Source organism: Protopterus annectens, chromosome 3.part1, assembly GCF_019279795.1.
Source record: "Protopterus annectens isolate FY-2018-M chromosome 3.part1, PAN1.0, whole genome shotgun sequence".
Taxonomy (NCBI): Eukaryota; Metazoa; Chordata; order Ceratodontiformes; family Protopteridae; genus Protopterus; species Protopterus annectens.
Genome location: NC_056732.1, coordinates 1,000,219,170 through 1,000,241,258, shown reverse-complemented (window position 1 = coordinate 1,000,241,258; position 22,089 = coordinate 1,000,219,170). Strand labels below are relative to the sequence as shown.

General features: G+C 40.0%; 1 protein-coding gene across 1 annotated transcript in view; it reads left to right on the top strand.

The window, feature by feature from the left end:
- The window catches only part of PREX2 (phosphatidylinositol-3,4,5-trisphosphate dependent Rac exchange factor 2), a 1,787,099-nt gene that overhangs the window by 1,463,438 nt on the left and 301,572 nt on the right, over positions 1 to 22,089 (top strand). Inside the window, exon 34 of the mRNA XM_044066265.1 lies at positions 19,713 to 19,815. Coding sequence (XP_043922200.1) covers positions 19,713 to 19,815 — 103 coding nt within the window. The remainder of the gene's footprint in view (positions 1 to 19,712; positions 19,816 to 22,089) is intronic.

Here is a 22,089-nt window from a genome sequence, read left to right as displayed (position 1 = left end):
TTTAAACCATAAATTCATCTTAAAGCATTTTTGCTGGGTGTCTGTGCTTTTCTGCACCCTTCTGATTTGTGTGTATTCTGTCTCTGATTCTTTTATACATATCAGTCTGTCTGTCTATCTGTCTATCAATATATACTGCTTCCTGGGTCACACCATCTTGGAAGAATTTTTCTTTTCCTCTGAGTTACTGTACTCTCAGAGCTAGCATATGTAGAGGTCATAGGTGTGGAGGCAGAGCCCTCACATTAATGGGTGCAGAAAGGGTTCAACCCCTGCAAGAAACTGTACATTTAACTTCAACATAGTGTAATAAACTGAGGTAGTCTACAAGGCAGCAGTAAGATCATCTGAAGCAGATTGTCGATTGCATGACATCCTTATTAAAGTAGGTCTGAATTCCCTGTTATAGGTTTTTCATCCCAATTCAGTTACATAATGAAGGAATGGTTGGAACACTTGACAGGAGTTATCATAACAAGAGAAAGCAGGAAGGAAAAAAAAAACAAAGAAAGAACCAAGGATAGTAGGCCGGAAAGGAAAGCAGAAAGGCAGGAGGACAAGAAGAAGGAATGAAGAAATAAAGACAAATAAGAATGCTGGCAGGAAGGAAGGCAAGCAAAAAAGTAATGAAGAAGGTGGACAGGAAGGAAATAATGAATACAGGAAGTTCATAGGTTCATAGGAGGTTATACCAGGTTAGCGGCCCTAGAGCCCTTACAAGCCTGGCAATGTTAATCCCCAGTTGCACCATCTGTCCTTATTTAGTGAATATATTTTACAGAGCGAGTGTATGGTCAGCACTGACTCCCACTGTCCATGAGGGGCATGGGTGCCACCCCTGGGATGAATTTGTAGTCTCCCATCCATTTGTCCAGGTTGTACTTTTATATGGTCCATGAGGAGCTCCACTTCACATGAACTGCAAGTTGTTCCAGAGGAGATGCAGTCTCTGGGAGACATAGTTGTCTCTCCAGCATGTTCTGTTAATGTCATAGGCTAGGTTAAGATCCTTAGAGTGAGTGACTCTTGCACAGTTAGAGTTGTGTATGCGAATTATATTAGGGCAGGGTCGGAGACTGCCCTGTAGGCCAGGAACAAGTCTTCTCTCACCAGCCTATATGATACAGAGTACAGTGACAGGCCTTTTAGTCTGTCCATGTACGTCATGGTTTGGAGTCCCTGTATTTTCTTGGTGAGGAGCCTCTGTGGTCTCTCCAGCTGCTGCAGGTGTCTGTTGAGGTAGATTGCAGAAGGGAGCATTGTACTCTATTAGTGTTTAATGAGGGTCATGTACACTGGGGCTATAACATCCTAAGACCTGGATGCGACGCCCTTACTTATGAGTTGCACATTGTAGAATGCTTTCCTTACCACAGAGGAAACTTGGTCATCAAAGTTCAGATTGTTATTTACCTGTGTTCCTAGGTCTTGCAACACTAGGTTTGAGGTTGGGGGAGTGTTGTCAGTAGTGTAGTTAGAGGGGAATTCCGCTTTGCCAATGGGTATAATAATTCACTTTTTTCATTTAGTTTTAAACCATGGCTTTGGCACCAGTCATTTGTCTGTGTTAGCTCTTCCTGTAGTATGTTAACATTGTTGGGGGACTCAATGGTTGCACACAATTTGCAATCATCAGCAAACTTGGTAAGCCAAAGGCCATCTAATGTAGCCTGGACTTCTGAGTAGATTCTGAACAGTAAAGGACCCAGCCCAGAACCTTGTGGTACACCACTGGTGATGGGTCTACTGGCAGAGGTGGAGTCACCAACTTTGACAGTATATGTTCTCTCGGTGAGCCAGTTGGCTATCCATCTAGTGACGTAAGGGTTAATCCCTAACTGAGAGAGTGTTTCAATGAAATCTGAGTGGGGGGTTGTGTCAAAAGCATTGGCCAGGTCAAGATAGGTGGTATTGCGGCACTGTCTTACCTTCATCCAGGGCTTTGGTGACTTTCTTGAAGAAGTTCACCAGGTTTAATAAACATAATCTACCCTTAATGAAACCAAATTGGGTTGGGTCTAGAGTTTGAAGGTTGCCTATGGACTCATTGATAAGGTCTGTGATGATTCTTTCCATGGCCTTGCAGATGAGACTGGTTAGACGTATGAGTCTATAGTCCCTAGGGTCTATAACCAAATGCAAAATACCATCAGCCTCCAAGGGAGATCCAAATGACTGCAAAGGAATCCACCAAGTGTGAAAAAAAAACAAAACGAGCAGTAAAAGTCAAATGATTTATTCAGGATTTAGCACTTTTCTTCCTATCCAGATCTTCATCAGAATCTATAGGACTACATAAATCAGTTTCTTATATGCTGGCCTCCTTAAAGGTACAGTGTAATAAAGACATACATACATAGACAAGTAAATAAAACCTCTTTCGGTAAAATGTTAAAAAACATACTATGACATGTGCCTAATCAAGTGTAAAAAGCATATACTCACCTTAATGAACAATGCAAAATCGGGACATTATATATATTATTTAAAACATTTAAAATCTCTCTAATTCATTTGTTAGTAAGTGTATCACCTGTACAGTATAGAATGTTTTTAATAATTAGTCATTTAACCATTCTGACTCCCACAATTTGGCATCAGAGGAGGATTCTCCCACACTGAGGAGATCAGAAAGGATTTCAGCATGTACCTGTTATCCCCAGCAGTTCCCCCTTCCCCTGAAACATCATCATCTGGGCAGGGACCTTCAATCCCTGGTAAAATCCAGATTTGGAATAGACGGGGGAGGGGGAAGAGGAAGAGAGGCAAAAATATAAGGCAGAGGGGGTCCAGCAGATAACTGTTCACCCCAAAGATGGTATCACCTCATCCTGTATTACTTTTGCTGTTCTCCATTGCACTGGAACAAATCCATTTCTGAGGAGATGGTCAAAGACAGCGCTAAATGGGTCTGCTAGGTCCTGTTGTAGATTTCTTAGTAAGCATCATGGGATGTTATGTGGTCCCACTGAAACCATGGTTTTGGCCGTGGAGAGCACAGATAAGACCTGATCTGTAGAGATTCTAGGCAGAGGACTAGTGTTGGGTATGCTTTGGGGTATGTTCGGTGCGGCCAAGGGCTGACGTTTACACCAAATCAGTCAGCCTGCAGGTTGGTGATATCCTCCAGTGCAGTGTGAGTGGTAGCATCAGTTACCAGTTCTACACAAAGCTGGGCATTGGTTTTTAAGTTTGGGATGTAATTAAAGAATGCCTTATGATTATCCTTAGCTAGGGATGCTATTTTAGCTTCATACTCAGCTTTAGAGGATTTCATAAGTTTTCTTTTTCACTTGTTCAAGCTGAGGAGGGTCTTCTTCCTCTGCTGAGTCAGTTCCTTCTTATTCTTAGACATCAGTTTCTTCCTCTTCTTATCTAATCTGTTTTTACTTGAGGTCCGGCAGGGTGACTTGAAGGATGGTAGGGAATTATGTCAAACCTGTGAATGTGATTTTAAAAATGTTGAAAAGTATGCATAGTATTTTTAAAGTGTTTAGTCTGTCCCTCAAACACAGGCTGACATGAATTTGACCATGAACAAAACATGGCCAGTATATAAAGTATATTATAATAACCCTGTTGCATTTTTGTGTGAAAACGTGACAGTCTGAAAATACTTGACAAATTCTCAGTGCGAACATCTATTAAGATCAAATTAACTAAAAAATATGTATTTTAGTCAGACTGCAGAACTCCTTAGTGGCATGCTGTAAGACAGTTCTTGGCTGTCTTCGAAAGTCACTAAAAGACCTGAACAGGAATATTTTTCTGCCTTTTTTTCCTTAAAAATAACCCATTTTCTCATATTCATTTATGATACACATGAAAAAGGGGCTGTGAATCTATACAAATAAGATGAATGATAATTAGTAGGAAGTAACAGGTGCTGACTTTGAGGGAACATAAGCCAAATTACTGGCTAGGCTTATAAGGGCCTCTGGGCCAATAGCCTAGTATCATCCTATATACCCAAGTAACCACTACATTTCAGTGATCATTCTTAAACTGTAGGTGTTTCATACTTTGTACAAGGACAAAATGATTGACTTCAACAATTGGCTAAGCATCTGGTGTCATTCTAAAGGGATCCAGTATCTGTCTGCCTGGGATGACATGGTCGACAGACCACGATTCTTTGCCAGAGCTGGCCTGCACCTGTCACGCCTGGTTTTCCGGATACTGGCTAAAGTTCTTGCCGCCCCTATAGTGCCTTTTTTAGGCAAGGTTCAAATGACAAATTCATCACCGTAACAGGAACAGGCAAGCAAAAACTGCTCTCACTCGAGGCACTCCTTAAAATGGAGAACATCGGTATCTGTGCAGTGACTGAGACCTGGTTCAAGGCTCCAGAGAGCACCCCTGCACTACCAGGCTATAACTCATACCACACTTTTCCGCCATGTAACCTGGACCGCAACACCAAAGGCGGAGATGTGTCCACATTCATTAAGGATATCCACACCTCCAGGCTAGTTGCTCAGCATAATGCAGCAGAGGTTATCCAAGTGCAACTAACTCTGGGCAAAACTGTAATCCAAATTGTAGCTTGCTACAGATCCCCCACCATGCCCCAGGATTCCCACTCCTCTTTTCTTGATGTACTGGAAAATATTAGGGTTCAACCAAACAACCTAATAATGGGTGATTTCAACTACCCCACCATTAACTGGGAAAACTACTCATGTACCAACTCCTTTGCTCAACGCTTTCTGGAATTCATAAACTCCAATGCCCTGGATCAACTTATCCACACCCCCACCAGGGGCAACAATATCCCAGATCTAGTCATTACCAGCATGAGTGACCGGTGTTCCACACCTGAAGTCAACACCTCATTGGTCCGATCCGACCATAAGCTAATTACCCTAGATATCCACATCCTGCCCCCACCCCCTATTAAGGAAACCACTGTAAAAATATTTCTCCAAAGCCAACTTCATGCTTCTTAAGACAGAAGTGGTGAACTTCATCACACCCATGCAGATGGACAATACAGTTATGACTACTGAATCCTACACAATTGCACTTTATAAGCACTTACATGAGTGCATGGATCATGCTATCCCAAACAGAACCAAAATGCTATCCCCCAAAAAAAGGAAATCCAATCTGGTGGTCCTCTGCCATAAACAAACTGTACAACAGAAGGAAGAAACTGTTGCAAAAGAGAGTAAAATCCCATGAGTGGAGGAGGTCCCTGGTCAGCCTCAGTAAGAAGCTGCGATCCCTGATAAAATCCTCCAACGCTAGTTACGAAAACAAAATCGCCACTGACTCTAAAGACAACCACAAAGCATTCTATAGCTATGTCAAGAATCTCAATGGCAACACTCAGATCTGCTCTGAGTTACAGCACAATAGCACTAAATATACAGACCCAACTGATATTGCCAACATCCTGGCAGATAGGTTCAGTGCTAACTTTACCCCCCTCTCACCCCCTAAAGAGCCCATCTCTATACTGGAAGAATGCAAAGGTCCTGTAATCATGGCTGCACAGGTAAAAAACACACTCTCCAAAGCAAGAACACAGCATCCATGGGACCAGACAACATCCCAGGCTGCATTCTACATGAACTACAGAATGAACTGTCACCCCACCTAAGTACCATGTTCAGTCATAGCCTCACCTCAGACTTTGTGCCTGCTGAATGGCGCACAGCGACGGTTATCCCACTCCACAAGGGGGGAGCCACCACGGATGCCGGGAACTACTGCCCCATTAGCCTGACGAGCCCGGTCTGCAAGGCCATGGAATGTATCATCATGGAACTTATAAACAAAGACATTGGTAATCTCCAAACTCTGGACCCCACCCAGTTCAGGTTTATAAAAGGCAGATCATGTCTCCTAAACCTGACAGACTTCTTTGAAACAGTCACCAAAGCTGTAGACGAGGGTAAGGTGGTTCACACAGCCTATCTAGATCTTGCCAAGGCTTTCAACACCATCCCCCACTCTGGAATTATAGATAAACTCACTAAACTAGGTACAAATCCCTATGTCACAAGATGGGTTTCCAACTGGCTCACTGACAGAACCCACACTGTGAAAGTAGTAGACTCCAAATTCGACTTCAGACCAGTGACAAGTGGAGTACCACAGGGTTCAGTCCTGGGTCCTCTCCTGTTTGGTGTTTACTTCTACGAAGTACAGGCTAGCACAGAAGGACTTTGGCTAACGAAGTTCACAGATGACTGCAAACTAGGAGCCATAATCGAAACTCCTAACGATGTGGACATCCTACAAAAGGGCCTCACTGAGACAGATGCCTGGTGTCAAAGCCATGGCCTCAAGCTCAATGCCAAAAAGTGCATTGTCATCCCCTTTGGTAAAGACTTTGTACCCATGGACTACAACATAGGCGGTAGTGTACTTAACACCGAAAGTGTGATAAGAGACCTTGGGACACAGGTAGACAGTAGTCTCTCCTTTGATAATCACATCGCCACAGTAGTCAGGAAATCCTTCTGCGTGGCACATCTCATCACAAAAGGTTTCTCATCCAGAAAAAAAGAGGTCATTGTTCTCCTCTACTCATCACTCATTAGACCCATTATAGAGTACAATGCCCCTTTTGGTATGCACCTCACAAGACATCTACATTAACTGGAAAGGCCCCAGAAATACCTCACAAAGAGGATTACCAGCCTCAAACAGATGCCCTACATAGACAGTCTCAAAAAACTTCAGCTTTACTCCGTGCCATATTGCCTACTCAGAGGTGATCTCTGCCTAACATACAAAGCTTTGTCAAACCCAGAACTGTTGGATGTGCTCTACTTAAAGAAATCCCAATCCCTCCAAGCTACACACTCTAGGGACCTAAACCTTGTCACCACAATAAACAGAACATGCCGGAGGGATAGATTCCTGTCCCAGAGACTTCCCATACTCGGGAATAAACTACCTATCTATATCAAACAAAGCTCCTCATTAGCACTCTTAAAGAAAAATCTTGATGATTGGATTGGAAATAAGAAATTCACCCCGGGGATCACTTCTGTGGCTCTGCTCGACAGTGGCACAGGAAAATAATTTTCTTGGGTGGCAAAAGCCAGGGTACATTTTTGGCTGGGCTTGTATAGGCCCCAGGGCCGATAGCCTAGTACCTACCTATGAACTTGTTGATGACAAGCTGGCAGTCCAGAAGAATTGCTGTCATTTGACAAGTAAAATGAACTGTTGTCCTTAGAGCGCCATCTCTTAACGTCTGGAGGGAAGCTGGTGAAGCATTAAAAAGAAAATGGGTGAACTCTTTTATTCTATGTTTATTTAAAATGCACAGTTTTGTGGCCAATGAACTGTATGATATACTCACAACAGTAATGTCAGTTTTATTTTAGACTTTAATTGAGATGCATCAAGCCTGAAAAGATTTGGTTTGCTAATTATAGCTTTATGAACAGTATCTGTCTCGGTTCTTATTCAAGTGATAAATGCTCCATGGTTACTGAATAATGCAAGTAAAGTCATATGGTTTCATACAGAGTTCAGGTGCACAGTTTGTGCAGAGGAATGTTTGCATAAATCATAATCATTAGCCTAACAAATCGATAAAAAGGATTTAAATGATTTTCTAACAGGAGCAAATATAGATATTTTTTCATTGCTGAATGGAACAAACTGGAAAAGTAAAGTTCAGTGAAAACATATATTTCTTTTAACATAGCGTATGCTTAATACCACATAACATTTACTAAACAAACCCTTTGTGGTGTCATGCATGAACAAAAATACATTGGGGGTTTTGCCCACAGTGATTTTATATATTATTGTTTGAATCTGGGTATCCTCATGTTTAACTTTCTTTACAACACTGTATTTTTATATGCATACTTGTGATGGTGACAAATCACTCTGGTGTCCTTTTTATTTATTAATCTCTTCCTTAACATAACCAAAAAATCAGTCATGGTAAACACATGGTATACTGTAAGTATGGGGAAAGTAGATGTTATTTACTTAGAGGGTTATGACTGGGTCTCCGACTGTTATGTGCTTGAGACATGGATGCCAACAGATTCACACTGAGAGCGAAGCTCGTGAGTGAATCATGGCATCCATGTCGAGAATACATTAAAAAGGGTTATGATCGGACACCTGATCCTAATTCTCAGTGGTGCATGGAAATGTATCTGCTCCATGTGGTACTAATTATAAAAAAAAAAACAAAAAAAAAAACACTAAGTGTATGGCTGGATTTGAAAGTCATAAAGCACATAGCGAGCGGTGTCAGCAAAACAGTGTAACATGCCTTTTATTAATGAAAGTCAGGAACAGATTACAGGTGCATACAGCAGGAATAAAGAAATCTGTTTTGAGTTCTGCTGTTGTTGTTTGCTCGCCATTACTGGCAGATTTAACTGCCTAGCACAATACCCGATCTGAACAACTGAAGCAATAGTGTTTAACAGTTGTTAAGACTAGGTCTTGCACTATAGAAGTGTTTAACTAGTTTGACTTTTTTATAATATCGGAGCTTAATCACCATGCACCATGCACTACAGAGGTGTTGCTTATATGCCTTCCACTTAAAACTGCCAGAACATCAGTGAAACCAATAATCTTTCTGTATGCATGATTGTTGGTTTATACAAATAAAAATCAATATCCAGACTGAGAAAATATGCTGCCATTTCTTTCCAAGAACACATTAGCAGTTCTGTCAAGGGACCTTTTTTCCCTTTTTGTTTGGCATAACCAACCCCATACATATATGAAGCCTGAAGGAATTAATACTAAGACTTTAACAGGAACATCCACGGTGGTGCAGCGGGAACATCCACGGTGGTGCAGTGGGAACATCCACGGTGGTGCAGCGGGAACATCTGCGGTGGTGCAGTGGTAGCGTTGTTGCCTCACAGCAAGAGGTTCTCCCGTTCGATTCTCGGCTGGAGTGCGGGGAGTGCCTTCTCTGTGGAGTCTGCATGTCCTCCCCGCATTTGGGTGGGTGTTCGAAAGACATGTGTAAATGGGCGTGCCTTTGTTGAACGTTGAACGTCGAGCTGGCATTTCGGCATTCGTGAAAATCTACTACCAATCATTAGCGGACTGGAGTTCCGCTGTGGCGACCCCTAACCGGGAAAAGCAGAAAGACAAACAACAACAACAACAACAACTTTAACAGCTCATAGTGTGCTGCACTTTGTTTCGGCTAGTCTGAGACAAAAGCTGATCTACAGGGAAGACTTTTGAGAGAAAAGGTGTTAAACACAAACCCTGGAGCACTTTTCTGTATAGTGCAGGCATTCATTCTAAACAGCAAACCATTTTAGCATGGAATGAAACAAGATTACCAAGAGGAAATCAATTGTGTCTGCATTCTAATGCAAGGCTAGAACTCACAGCTATGATAAGTAATTATTCAATATTGTCTGATAATATCAGTAATGTAAGAATTCAGGCATTGAGGCATACTGAGTATATAAAGGAGCACATTGACATCAAGTCTGAGGTTTGCCAAGTTCTGTCATTCTAGAATGTAGCTGACAGTTACATATTCTATCACTGATGTATATCTAAAAATAGAACTTATGCAAAAGTTGTACAGTATTAGAGAAAGTGCCAGTGAAAGGAATTTGCCTTAAGTAGCTACATTATATCATCATCACCATCATCATCATCATCATCATCAGTCTCAGTTTTCACATTTTCTGCATCAAGCATGTCACATCAACTCTCACTGTCTCTCTTGATTCAATGCCAGTGTCTACCTTCTTTGATAGTCGTGCTTGACATTCGCAGGTCTGCTGTCACACAGTCTGTCAATTTTTTTGCTGGATGTACACAATTCCTCTTGCCTTCTTCCTGATCCTTCCAAATCTTCTTCACCAAATCATCATCTTCTTTCATGCACACATGCCTGAACCACCATAATCTGTTATCTTTGGCCTTATCTGCAATTGGACCTATTTGGCTTCTGCTCTGATGTCCTTGTTTCTTCATCTGTCCTACAGTGTGCATCCTACTACCTGTCTTGGGCACTTCATCTCCATCACCTCTTGCTTCCTCAACTGCTCAGCCCTCATAGCCCAGGTTCCTATACCATACAGTAGTACTGGTTGTACCACTGTTTTGTGTTCCCTACTTTTCAGGTTCTTTGGCATTCTTCTGTCATAGACTATATCTGACACTCTGTGCCATTTGGCTGCAGCTCCTCTGATTCTAGCTTTCACTTTCTTATTCAAACTTCCCTTCTCCTCAACCCTCCCCCCGATACTTGACGCTGATAACCCATTCCACTATTTTCCCTTCTATCTCAGTTTTCAGCTAATTCTGATTTCCCCTATTTGCTTCCATGACAGTTGGCTTGTCTGTACTCAGTTTTAACCCATGTGCCTTCAGTTTTGTATTCCATTTCTTTATCATTTGTGATGTTCCTGTTCCAAGTCTGCTTGTATTGCCACATTGTGTGCATATAGCACCTTTGGTGATCTGTCCCCACTGACCTGTTTACTAATATAGTACAGCACAAGTATAAACAGCAGTGGGCTCAGCACTGATCCCTGATCACACCAACTCCCACTGAGAAACCTTTTCTGAGTCTAAACACTGTTCACAATTGTGTCATGGCTTGCTTGTACATAACCTGCACTAATTCTTCCAATGTTTCCAGAACTTTGAACCATTGCAGGACTGCCCAAATCAGCTTTCCTGGGAAATTGTTATGTGCTATCCAAGCATGGGAATGCCCAGTTGGACTTTTCCTCATCTCTAGCTTTTTCTCAACTATCTGTTTCATTGCAATTATCAAGTCAGGTGTGTGGCATCCTGATCTGAATCTGAACTGCTCATTTCCTATCCTACATTTTTCTATTCTGCATTTTCATTTATCAGTCACCAGCACATACATACAGTGTATCAGGAGTATGGTACCTCTATACTGCCCACATATATATTATATATGTTGCATGATTTTGATGTACCCTATAGAATAATTCATGGGTAGTATAGTGACACAATGAGTAGCATTGACCCCTCAGGGCAAGAGATTATTTTGTTCTGTTATTGGCTGTGCTGCCTTCATTGTGGCTGTCATTCCTGTGTTTGTAGAGGTTCACTCACACATCCCAAAAAGCATATAGTATATGGATTGGCAACTCTAAAATGTCCATAGGGATGTGTGCATAATGCACATGGAAGGCCTGGCAATCTACATTTATTTTCTACTAGTTTGGTAAACTCTATTAATGATGATGGCCCTTCATGTAGTTGTTATAGGAGATGGATGTGAGTCAATAGCATTGGATGGCTGGCTGGATGGCTGGCTGGCTGGATGGATGGATGGATGGATGGATGGATGGATGGAACGTGCAGCTGAGGGCTACTTTATATTGCTTACAAGACTTAACGTTGACATCATTCTTATGTCTCTTTTGTGTCTGGAGCTGTCAGATGTCAAAATCCATTGTAAGATCAGTAGTTGCAGATTCCATTTAGATATTAATGGTGGAAATAAATGAGGTAAACATGTGGCATAGATTGTAGCTGGGATATAGAACAGACATTTATTTATGTATGTATTTATATGCTCTTGATTACTAGTAAAGTCCAACTAGGTAAAGCCCAATTTCAGCTGAAGCAAGAGGAGAAAAGCTTGTTATCATGTACATGTGTGTGTGAGTCAGTGGTAAAAGATATGCTGTATAACACTCAGAACTACATAATTTAACAAGTGATACTATTTTCCATACACTGTATAGTATTTACAGCATATGAAGCTCAGACACATCTATAGAACATAGTACATATAGTACATATAACTCACATACGTGAAATGGGCATTCACCATTATTTACAGTGTATGTATGTATGTGCTCAGGCATAATCTCTGTTTGGGTTGTGAAGTGTATTTTATATTTATGTAAAATATTCTGGGTTCTTTGACAGCAACCTGCCTCGAGGAAATGCATCTATATCTTACCCTTGGTGCCTGTAGTCAGGGACGGGAGACAAGAAAAAAGGAACATAGAAAAAAGCATACACCTAGAAAGAGAAATAGAAACAAGTACTTAGGGTGGGGACCATTAGGTTTTTATTATAAGCAAACAGTTGCAGGAAAGAATGAAGGAGTCAAAGGAAAAGTGCAAAATTAGTGATGGACTATGTTGGAAGGAAGGGAAATGGAGGCGCACATATGCAGGGGGTTAAGAGTGAGGCATTGAAACTTTAGGACCAGCAAATTAGGTCATTACTTGTGTGTAACCCTCTTCTTTACCCATTCAAAGGGTCTCCTTTTTATTGTCCTTTCTGACAGCTACACTTAAAAAAGCATTTAATTTAGATGTTATCAGCTATAGATGCTAGTTTGCCTCTTCAGATTGTACTGCTGTGAGTTAAAAAGAAATAATTTACTTAGAGGCATATCATTCTCTGTATCAAACAAGGCCTAGGATGTTACTTTGATTTGGTTTACAGTTATTAACTCTGTACATGTCTTTTACACTTTTGTTGTGTGAAATTATTGCAGTTTATCCTTAAACTGCTGAAGAGAGAAGAGACTCTCCTGTGCTCTAACAAGCTTCATTTAACGTTTCCATAATTGTTTCCCATATTTATACCTTTTATGTGATTTATTTTACCCTGTTTAACATGTAGGCTGTTGAAGACATTCATTTAACCTTCTGCCACCTTGCCTGCACAGCAAAAGCACTTCACTTTATTAATTCGATTCATCATGTCCTTGCACTGAAGCTAATCTCCCACATTTTTGACCTTTTTTTTCGTAAGTGTATTGACATGTTATCATTCCCACTTTTTGCATCAGACCTGTAACAGATAATTATGACATTTGTAAAATCACATGTTGTGTCTCCAGTGCTTTTGCAGTGTTGAAGATGGCATTAAAGATGACGGAGTGTTATGGCACATCATTTTTGAGTTAAACATGTCTTGTGTAGCTCAGCATTTGAAATGTAGGCAAGCAATATGCAAAGATCCTTCACTACTTGCTATATTGATGATCCGGCTAAAGGAATGTACTAAATTAACTTGTGTAATATTCTCACTATGTATCCATGCTGCCTTTAGTTCTGCATGTGAATGGCCATGACATGTTAAATAATAATTATCTTCATGAATGATGTCATCAGTGTTCCGGCCAATGAGATTAAATTAATGCTTGCATTACTTATTACCTCTCATTTGCTTTCATTTTTATGAAGGGGAACATCTTTCTTGATGGTGTAAAGGGAGGGTGTAGTGACTGCAGACCTAGTGACAAGATGTTTGCTAATGAGGCTCGATGACATAAAGTCAGGCAGACAGAAAGAAGTGAATAGTAATACCAGTTCACCCATGCTGGGGCGGGGAGGAGTCTAGGTTTGCTGCATGGACACAACATGGTGTCATGTAGGCAACAGGTAAAAAGATCAAGCTGTAAAGTTGCCTGGTATTTTGTGCCATTCATTCCAATGCTGTCTTGTATCTGTGTAGAGAGGGTTTAGGATATAATAAAAATACTTTAACAACCCATTCATTATAGTAGTGTGGCCCTTACTCTTCCCCAAAATGCCTTCTTTAGTAGGCAGGGCCAGCTGACAGGGTAAAAGGCTCCACTGAGGGTCATCTAGTACATGATGATTAAGGCACAAAAAGATTCCAAAAAACAAATGTTTTCCCAGTCATCTGATGCAACTTAATTTTCCCCTGATTTGTTCTATACAGATCACAGAGGTGACTAGTGTACCGCAGCACTCTTTCAGTACTCTTAAGGTAAATTATACTGAGCTTCAGTGCTTTGTCTTCCTGCAGTCATAAGAATTACGTGAAAACCTTTGTTGTTTGAATGAGTTTGTATCAGCTCCTACCTTACCACCTAATTTAATTAGCACGCTCAGTCTCTGTGTTCTCTCTTCTCTTTTATGAATATTGATGAGAAATAACTGTTCATTACTCTTTTTTATCAATACCTGTCTTCATGTTTTCTGCTTTACTGCTGTTTAATACACCTCCACTGTGTCTTCTTTTTCACTGCACTGCATCTATTTAAAATTTTAATCCTTTTCCTATAAGAGTTTGCAGTACTTTCCTCATTCTTGAAATGTGCAGACATGAATGCCTTTTCCAACATCATCGAATGCATTTGATGTTACTTCTGGTTTCCGTCTCTCTTTCAGTGGATTCAGTTTTGATATCCATTACTTTCTCATGCTTTCTGAATGTGTCATTTTCTCTTTAATCTCAAGCCATGTGAGCCATCATTGCATATTTGTTTCTATAGGGATTTATTTACATCTGAGCCCATTTCAGCAGCAGGCATTATCATTTTCATGTCATACACCCATTTTTGGAGTTCCTTACACTACTGCACTTTGTCTATAGAGTTGCGAGGGGTAATTACCCTGATATCTTACAAACAGCTACAGGAATACAACATTCTTTTGAATAAAGTGCACAGTAATGCAGCATTAAAACCGTCGCAGACAGACATAGGCAATTTTCCTGTTAAGTATGAGTTAGAGAACTTCATGGTAATACAGTACTGTCACGCGAAAAGCAGAGAAGAAAGATGAGAGAAGAAAATGCACTTAAAAGACACTAGAATGATGAATCTGTGACTGAATGCATAACATTTTACAGGCTGTCTGACTTAGCAATACCTTTCACTTGCATTTTGCTTAACCTTCCCAGATTACTTAAATTCCCTTGCTTTCGGGTCACCTTTGTGGAGGTAGTGGAATCCTTGGATTACATGGAAGCATCATAAGACATTAAACAAAAAGTGTATAACTACTTTCTGTTTTTATTCTCTGTTGTTTCATCTTTGGGGAAATGGAATAGTCATCAGTCATAGAATGAAGTAGCACAGACGACAAGGATGTAAGTGCTGTTTCTAACTAGGTGTCACAACTTCCAGAGTTGACAACTTTTGGCTTTAAAACCTCTCATGTAAATATCTTAGAGAATGCTGGACCTTCTCAGACTTAATTAATTGATTGTTTGGGTATGGTGGTTTTAAGTCTACTCCTTATATATTTCTGGCTGTAAACATTCCACCTTGACCAGCTATTCAGTGAAGCAGAATTCTGTGTGTCTCTTCCTGGAAGATCCGGCTTCATCTTCTTCCATTATTCAGACACTATAGTACATCTTTCTTTGGCCTCTTCCATTCTGATCTAGAACTCAGGTACCAAACCCCAAGAAGGCACATAACATGTCATAGCAAAGAGCACATCTTACAGAGCTGCCCTGCACATATCTTCCCTTTATTGTCTCCCATTTGGTACATAGTTAGCTTTAAATACATTTTTTACGTTATAGGATATACCTCACAACATCTTGCACATCCGTATATACACACACAGACACATAAAAATGCATATTCTTATGGCCGTAGGACCAGGTATAACCCCTGTCTCACTTACCTCTATCACATGCAAGGTTTCATGGTGTACATTCTATGATACTTTGTCAAAAAGTTATTTTGCAGCGTGGTTTAACTTTGGGTTAGGCTGCATGGGGGATCACCTGCCATAATTCATTAGTATCAAGTGTAAGCTGCTTATAGCAAGGATGTTGCTGCCATGGTTTTTCTGACTCCAAATTTTCACATTTTTTATTGCATGTTGCTATGTGTACAGAAAGGAAGTTGCAGAAATGATTTTTGTGACTCCTAATTTCCATGGTTGTGCTGTATGTTGCTACTTGTACAAATACCCATGATGCTTTTCATATTATTCCCTGTAAAGTGATATGGATATCTGGACAAACATTTTGCCATGTAGCCTGCATTTTTTGGGAGAAATCTTCAGTTCCTTTTGAACCAGCCTCAGGTTTAAATTTTTCCTCTTCAGAAATGAATGTTTTTCCCCTGTTTTACTTCCTTTGAAAACATAGATGGGCTTTAGTCCATACTTTGTAGAGATATTTTTTGAATTCTTGTTAGTAAGAGCAGTATGATATTATTAACCAGCGCATGTGCTCCCCAGACATTGTCTGTTAGCTTACCTTAACATCCTTCATCAGATATGATCCAAGTATCATGTAAGTGTAAAGCTTTTAATCACCGTCAAGATAGTTTCCCGAATTTGTTGTATACTGCTTGAAAATTCTAGCTAGTTCAGGAAGGGTAACACCTGTCAGAAGAGATAGCAGACAAGTTTATAAACAACAGATGATTTACTCTCTGCATTGTTTTCCGTTATACTGTACATGTCCTGTGGCATTCCTAAGGTCAGACAAGTTCTACTTCAGTAGCAGTGTGATTGAATAACAATGTCTACTACCTGCATCTGGAACATCTGAAAAACACACTATATACAACAGTTATCTGTGTATTCATGCCTTTCTATGTAGTAGTGTTTATGTATTAATTGTAGACCCAACAGCAGTTTTAATCTGGTTGACCTGCATACCTGTTTGTGTGTGTGGTGGAGGCTTTCTTTTGTTTCAAATAACTGCTTCCCAGGACACTTGCACATCTACCTTTGAGCATTTGGACATTTGTTATGACTCTCCATGAAGAAGATAATTGAATCAGTCATAAAGGTGTTTATTACAACAGATAGTGAGTGTGTGTGGGGTAAGATATTTGAAGTATGAAAGAACTATATTTTTCCATTGGTTTTGTACAAGCCTTGGTAGATATTCTTTTCCTGCCTTGGGTAGTTCTGCCTAATTGAAATGGTTGTAGAGAAAACACCTATCTGTTCTTGGCTATGAGAGTAAAGCTGACATGGCTACTGTCTGAGGCAGACAGCTGTGGCAGCTACAAATACTTATAAAGGATTCTATTACATTGTTAATGGTGCTTGTAAGCCTTAACCTGCTACAATAATGTTTTCATTACTTTTAAATTAAATATTTTGCGTTTATATTACCCTAGCGTATGATTTAAATAGCAAACACTATTTCATCGTACCTAAAATATCTAAACCACATCGAACATACAGAACAGCAAATTTTTTCCCAGGGAAAAAATTTGCTGTTCTGAAACACAAACACACAACACAAGCACACCAAAATAAATAAACCACACACATACACTTAAGAAAACAATAATTCTAACCCTACACTACTACCTATCCACTCACCTTAACCCAACCCTAACCCTAAAGTCCCTAACTACCGCACACTTACCTTACCCGCTCCCTAACCCTAAAATCCCTAACTACCGCACATTCACCTTACCCGCTCCCTAACCCTAAAGTCCCTAACTACTGCACACTCACCTTACCCGCTCCCTAACCCTAAAGCCCCTAACTACCGCATACTCACCTTACCCACTCCCTAACCCTAAAGTCCCTATCGCACACTCACCTTACCCTGATCCGTTCCCACACTTACCTTAACCCGGTCCATAACCTCCGTTCACATACTTACCTTACCCTGGTCTGTAACCTTCCCACCACAGTAGAGTAAATAGTGAAGCCATGGAACGGACATCCGAAATCTTACCCTAGGTAAGATTTCAAAGTTCCGTGGCTTCGCTATTTTGAGTTTTAATATAGACCCAATATTTTGCCCCCCCCCATCCACTGTTACCATCAGCTGATTAGCTGCTACTGGTAAACCTCTTCAAGCTCTGGTTCCCCAAAGGCCATCTAAAACCATAGACCTAAATGAATATGTTTTCAGGGGCAGAGTGGAGATTAAAACTTCCCAGAGAAGCATCACACTGTTGCCTTATTCCAAACTCATAACCTTCCCAGATCTCACACTCTCACACACACACACACACACACACACACACACACACACACACACACACACACACACACACACACACACACACACACACACACACACACACACACACACACACACACACACACACACACACACACACACACACACACACACACACTCAGATAACGACATACCAGTGGTATCCCCTGACGTCTCACAGATATTTCACAGTGTTAGTTTGGTTAAGTAATGTACTGCCTCTCCACCATCACCAGTTGAGAGAGCTGCAGCACAAACTAAAGAACCTGCCCCCAAACATCATGGTACTTCTTGATGCTAGTGTTGTACTCTCTCCTGTTATCCCTTTTGTAGTTCTAATGATATTCCATGTCTCTTTTCCAACTTATCCTGCATTTGTTATATCCATTTCCTAATGCATTCTCTCTGTGACACCCACCCATTTGCTGTTTACTTTAAAAATCACAAATGTAATACTCATTCTAAGTTCTCACTTTAAGACAAGAGGATTAATGTTTCAGCAATGCAAAAAAAAAGCACTAGTTAAAGACTGGAAATAAAGGAGAGTATGGAGACTCAAAAACTGTGTATAATAATTTGTTTTGTAAATATGATTTTCTGAGTCTACTTACTTTATTTTATTATAACAGTTTTAGTCAGTGTTCTTTTTTTTGTTTGTGGTTGGTTCATTCTAATTTCACCTTTAAATATTATTTGTTTTCTACTGACATCATGTAGTACATGTTCTTTTATGTACATATGTACACTGTTTATTTTATTACTTTTCCTTGCTTGCATTCCTTGTTTGTTGTTTACTGATGCAGAACCTTTTTAAAGTAACAGTCTCTATATTTAAAGGCTAAGAATTTTACACATGCAACAGTTTTATCAGTTTAGTATTATTTTTCTGTGTTGCTAATATAACACTATAATCTGTGTTTTGCTTTTTATGATCAGTGACTACACAGTAATGATAGGGTCATCCACAAATGTATATTTCTGTCATTTGTAACAGCAGCTATAGACTCTAATCTGCTATTACCTTATATGTAGGGTCCATATTAGAACACTGAACATTCAAAATGTCGAGTATTCTAATATTGAACCCTATGAATCAAAACTTTAAAACATCGAACATACAGAACAGCTAATTTTTTCCTAGGGAAAAAATTTGCTGTTCCAAAACACATACACACAACACAAGCACACCAAACAAACAGCAAGCCACACACATACACCTAAACTCTTACACCTAACCCTACACTAAACTATACATACATCACTAACTATCCACTTACCTTAACCCAAACCCTAACCCTAAGATCCGTCACTATTGCACAGTCACCTCACCCGCGCTCTAACCCTAACTCACCTACCCCACCCTAACCCTCACGTCCACACAATCGCACACTTACTTGAACCCGACCCGTAACTTTCCACCACAGTGCTGAAAATACCAAAGCAACAGAAACAGCAGCCAAATTCTTTCCCTAGAAAAAAATTAAGTTTTCTGTTTCTTCGATATTTTCAGCGTTCGCTGAAAACTGGTTGATATTAGAACACTCGACATTTTGAATGTTCGGTGTTCTAATATAGACCCTATATGTATATCTGTATGTTATAAAATATAAGCTTGCTAAGAGAAAATGCAAATGTCTATACCTTTTAGTATTCTTGCAGGCTTCATGAGAGATTTATATGCCTCTGTTTTCGGGAGAGGGGAATGGGTATGATATGACTAGCAAAAAAACTGCTATCCTTTAGCAATGAAGGTATATAAATTGTGTCACCTCCTTGATAGCACAGGAGAGCTAGATCTACTGTCATTCAAAAGACAAACTGATTATGATAAAATACCAGCAATGAAATACAAAATGGGATGTGATAAAATTCATTTGCTTCACTTTCTGCTGTGGAATGTAATTGTCTGCATTAAGGCTTACGTGTACTTTGTCAGCATTAAAATTTATGTTATGTGTTTAAAAATGTATGTTCAGATGGAAATGCCAGACTTCGCCAAATCAAGGTCACCTTTTTTGTGTCTGTCTCTTGTTCTGGTACAGATGGATGAACAAGCAATGCTGGAAGATACGCTGATTGCCTTGCTTGACCTCGAAAAGGTTACCTTTCACTTCAGACAGCCATCTGACGAGCCACTAATAGCAAGTGAGTGATTAGCTTTATAACATGTCATAAACCTGAATATGTGAAAACAAGCAGGTTTTGTAAAGGATCTGCAGCCTCCAAATTAAATGTCTGCAAAATAATGTCTTACTGTAGTAGAACTTTAGTGCTGTGTTTCTTCTAACTTAGATATAGTCTTAACTAATCTGGACATAAAGCATCTTTAGTAGCTTAGTAGCTGCAGTCTTTTATTTATTTATTTTTTTTGGAAATACGTATGTGTTTATATGGGTTAGTGCTCCATTCAGGCTTTGTTCACAAACTTTTGCCCATTTAGTCCTGGGATAGGTTCTAGCATCCCATTGATTCTTAAATGGATTAAGTGATTAAGTGATTTATGGATATAACTTGTTAAATTGTACATTGGTTATACGAGGTAATGCAAGATGAGGGGAACCGAAGAACAGGAATCTTAATGTGGTACAGAAGTAGTATGATATGGTTGGATTCAGCGTAAGCAAACCTGTTGTTGTCTCAGAACATGTGGCTAGTACAAACCAAAGCAATGAATATGTTTGTCAGTAAGGTAGGAACATGAATCACACATTCATCTGATACATTTCTGTAAACTATTTAAAGTAATAGCATGAGCCATAGTTAATGCTAAATCTGCTTCAGATAATAATGGTGAATCCATAAGGTGAAGAAAAAATCTTTCAGCTACACACATATGTACCTCAGACACACACACACACACACACACACACACACACACACACACACACACACACACACACACACACACACACACACACACACACACACACAAGCACACACTAAATGAACTGTAGCTTGAAAGATGATCTGGACTTCATATATGCATGAAACCTGATTGTTCCATTTTGCTGTCCACCTTTTTTCAGAAATAATCCTTGAAGCCTGATTTTTTTTCCCTTTTGTTGTCTACATTTTGCTCTGAATTAATGCAATAAATATGTTTTAACTACTAAAGTATAACAGATGTATGGCAGTTGCTCTTAAAAGAAATATGCATTCATGATGCAGTGCTGGGATGGTGTAAAACAGTAATGAATGTAAAGCAAACTGCATAAGTACTCAGAAATTACACTAGATTGTGAATATGTGTCAGGCGTAATGGTACCGCCCCAATACCAAACGAAACATCTTTAGACTCCTCTAGAACAAACCTACATTAGCTTGTAGAAGACCTATACAAATTCCAAACAATCCCATGCAAATGGACCTATAGAAGAGGGCTGTCACATTCACCTCCAGTTTTTACCAGCATCTAAAAAGCTACATTGAAAAATCTGTTCATAGTTTCATAAGTATTTACTAGGTTAACAACCACAAGGGCCTTTTTAAGCCTAGCTGAAAAGTTCTGATAACCTTGATAAGTGTAAGCATGGGCCTGTGAGATTAATCATTTGCAGTTTATCTGTTTCCACTAGAGACATAGGTGCCAAACCAGGGATGAATTTCCGGTTTCCTATCCAAGTTGCACTTGAATTGGGTTAGGGAGAAACTCTGCTTCACATGGATGAGGAGCCTGTTCCATAGATGGGGTAGTCTCTGGGATACATACCTATCTCTCCAGCAGGTCCTGTTTGTATCACAGACAAGGTTTATGTCTTTAAGTAATTCTGGTACTGTTTGTTTTGTGGATATGCAGGAGGTCCATCAGAGTGGGGTCTGATAATGCTTTGTATGCCAGGCATAGATCTCCCCTCAAAAGCCTGTGGTAGACGGAATACAGGGATAGGGCCTTGAGGTGTTCTACATAGGACATATTACTTACGCCCTGTATTCTTTTAGTGAGGAACCTCTGTGGATGTTCCAGTTGTTGGATATGCCTGGTTAGGTACATACCAAAGGGGACATTGTACTAAATGATAGGTCTGATGAATGCTGAATACAGTGCAACAATGACTTCCTTGGACTTAGATGCCATACCTTTGTTTATAAGTTGAGCAACATAGAATGATTTCCTCACCACTGTAGACAAGTGATGATCAAAGGCTAGATTACTATCTATGTGTGTGTCCCTAAGTCCCTGACTACTGGGTCAACTCTAAGGGGTGTTGTGTCGATATGATAGTTACCAGGGATGGATGACTTCCCAGAGGATACTATTATGCATTTCTTGGCATTTAGTTTTAGTCCATGGCTCTGACACCAGCTGTGTGTCTGTGTCAGACCCTCCTGGAGAATATTTGTATCAGTGTGAGATTCAATGACAGCTCCTAATTTGCAGTCATCTGCAAATTTAGTCAGCCAGAGACCACTGACATTGGC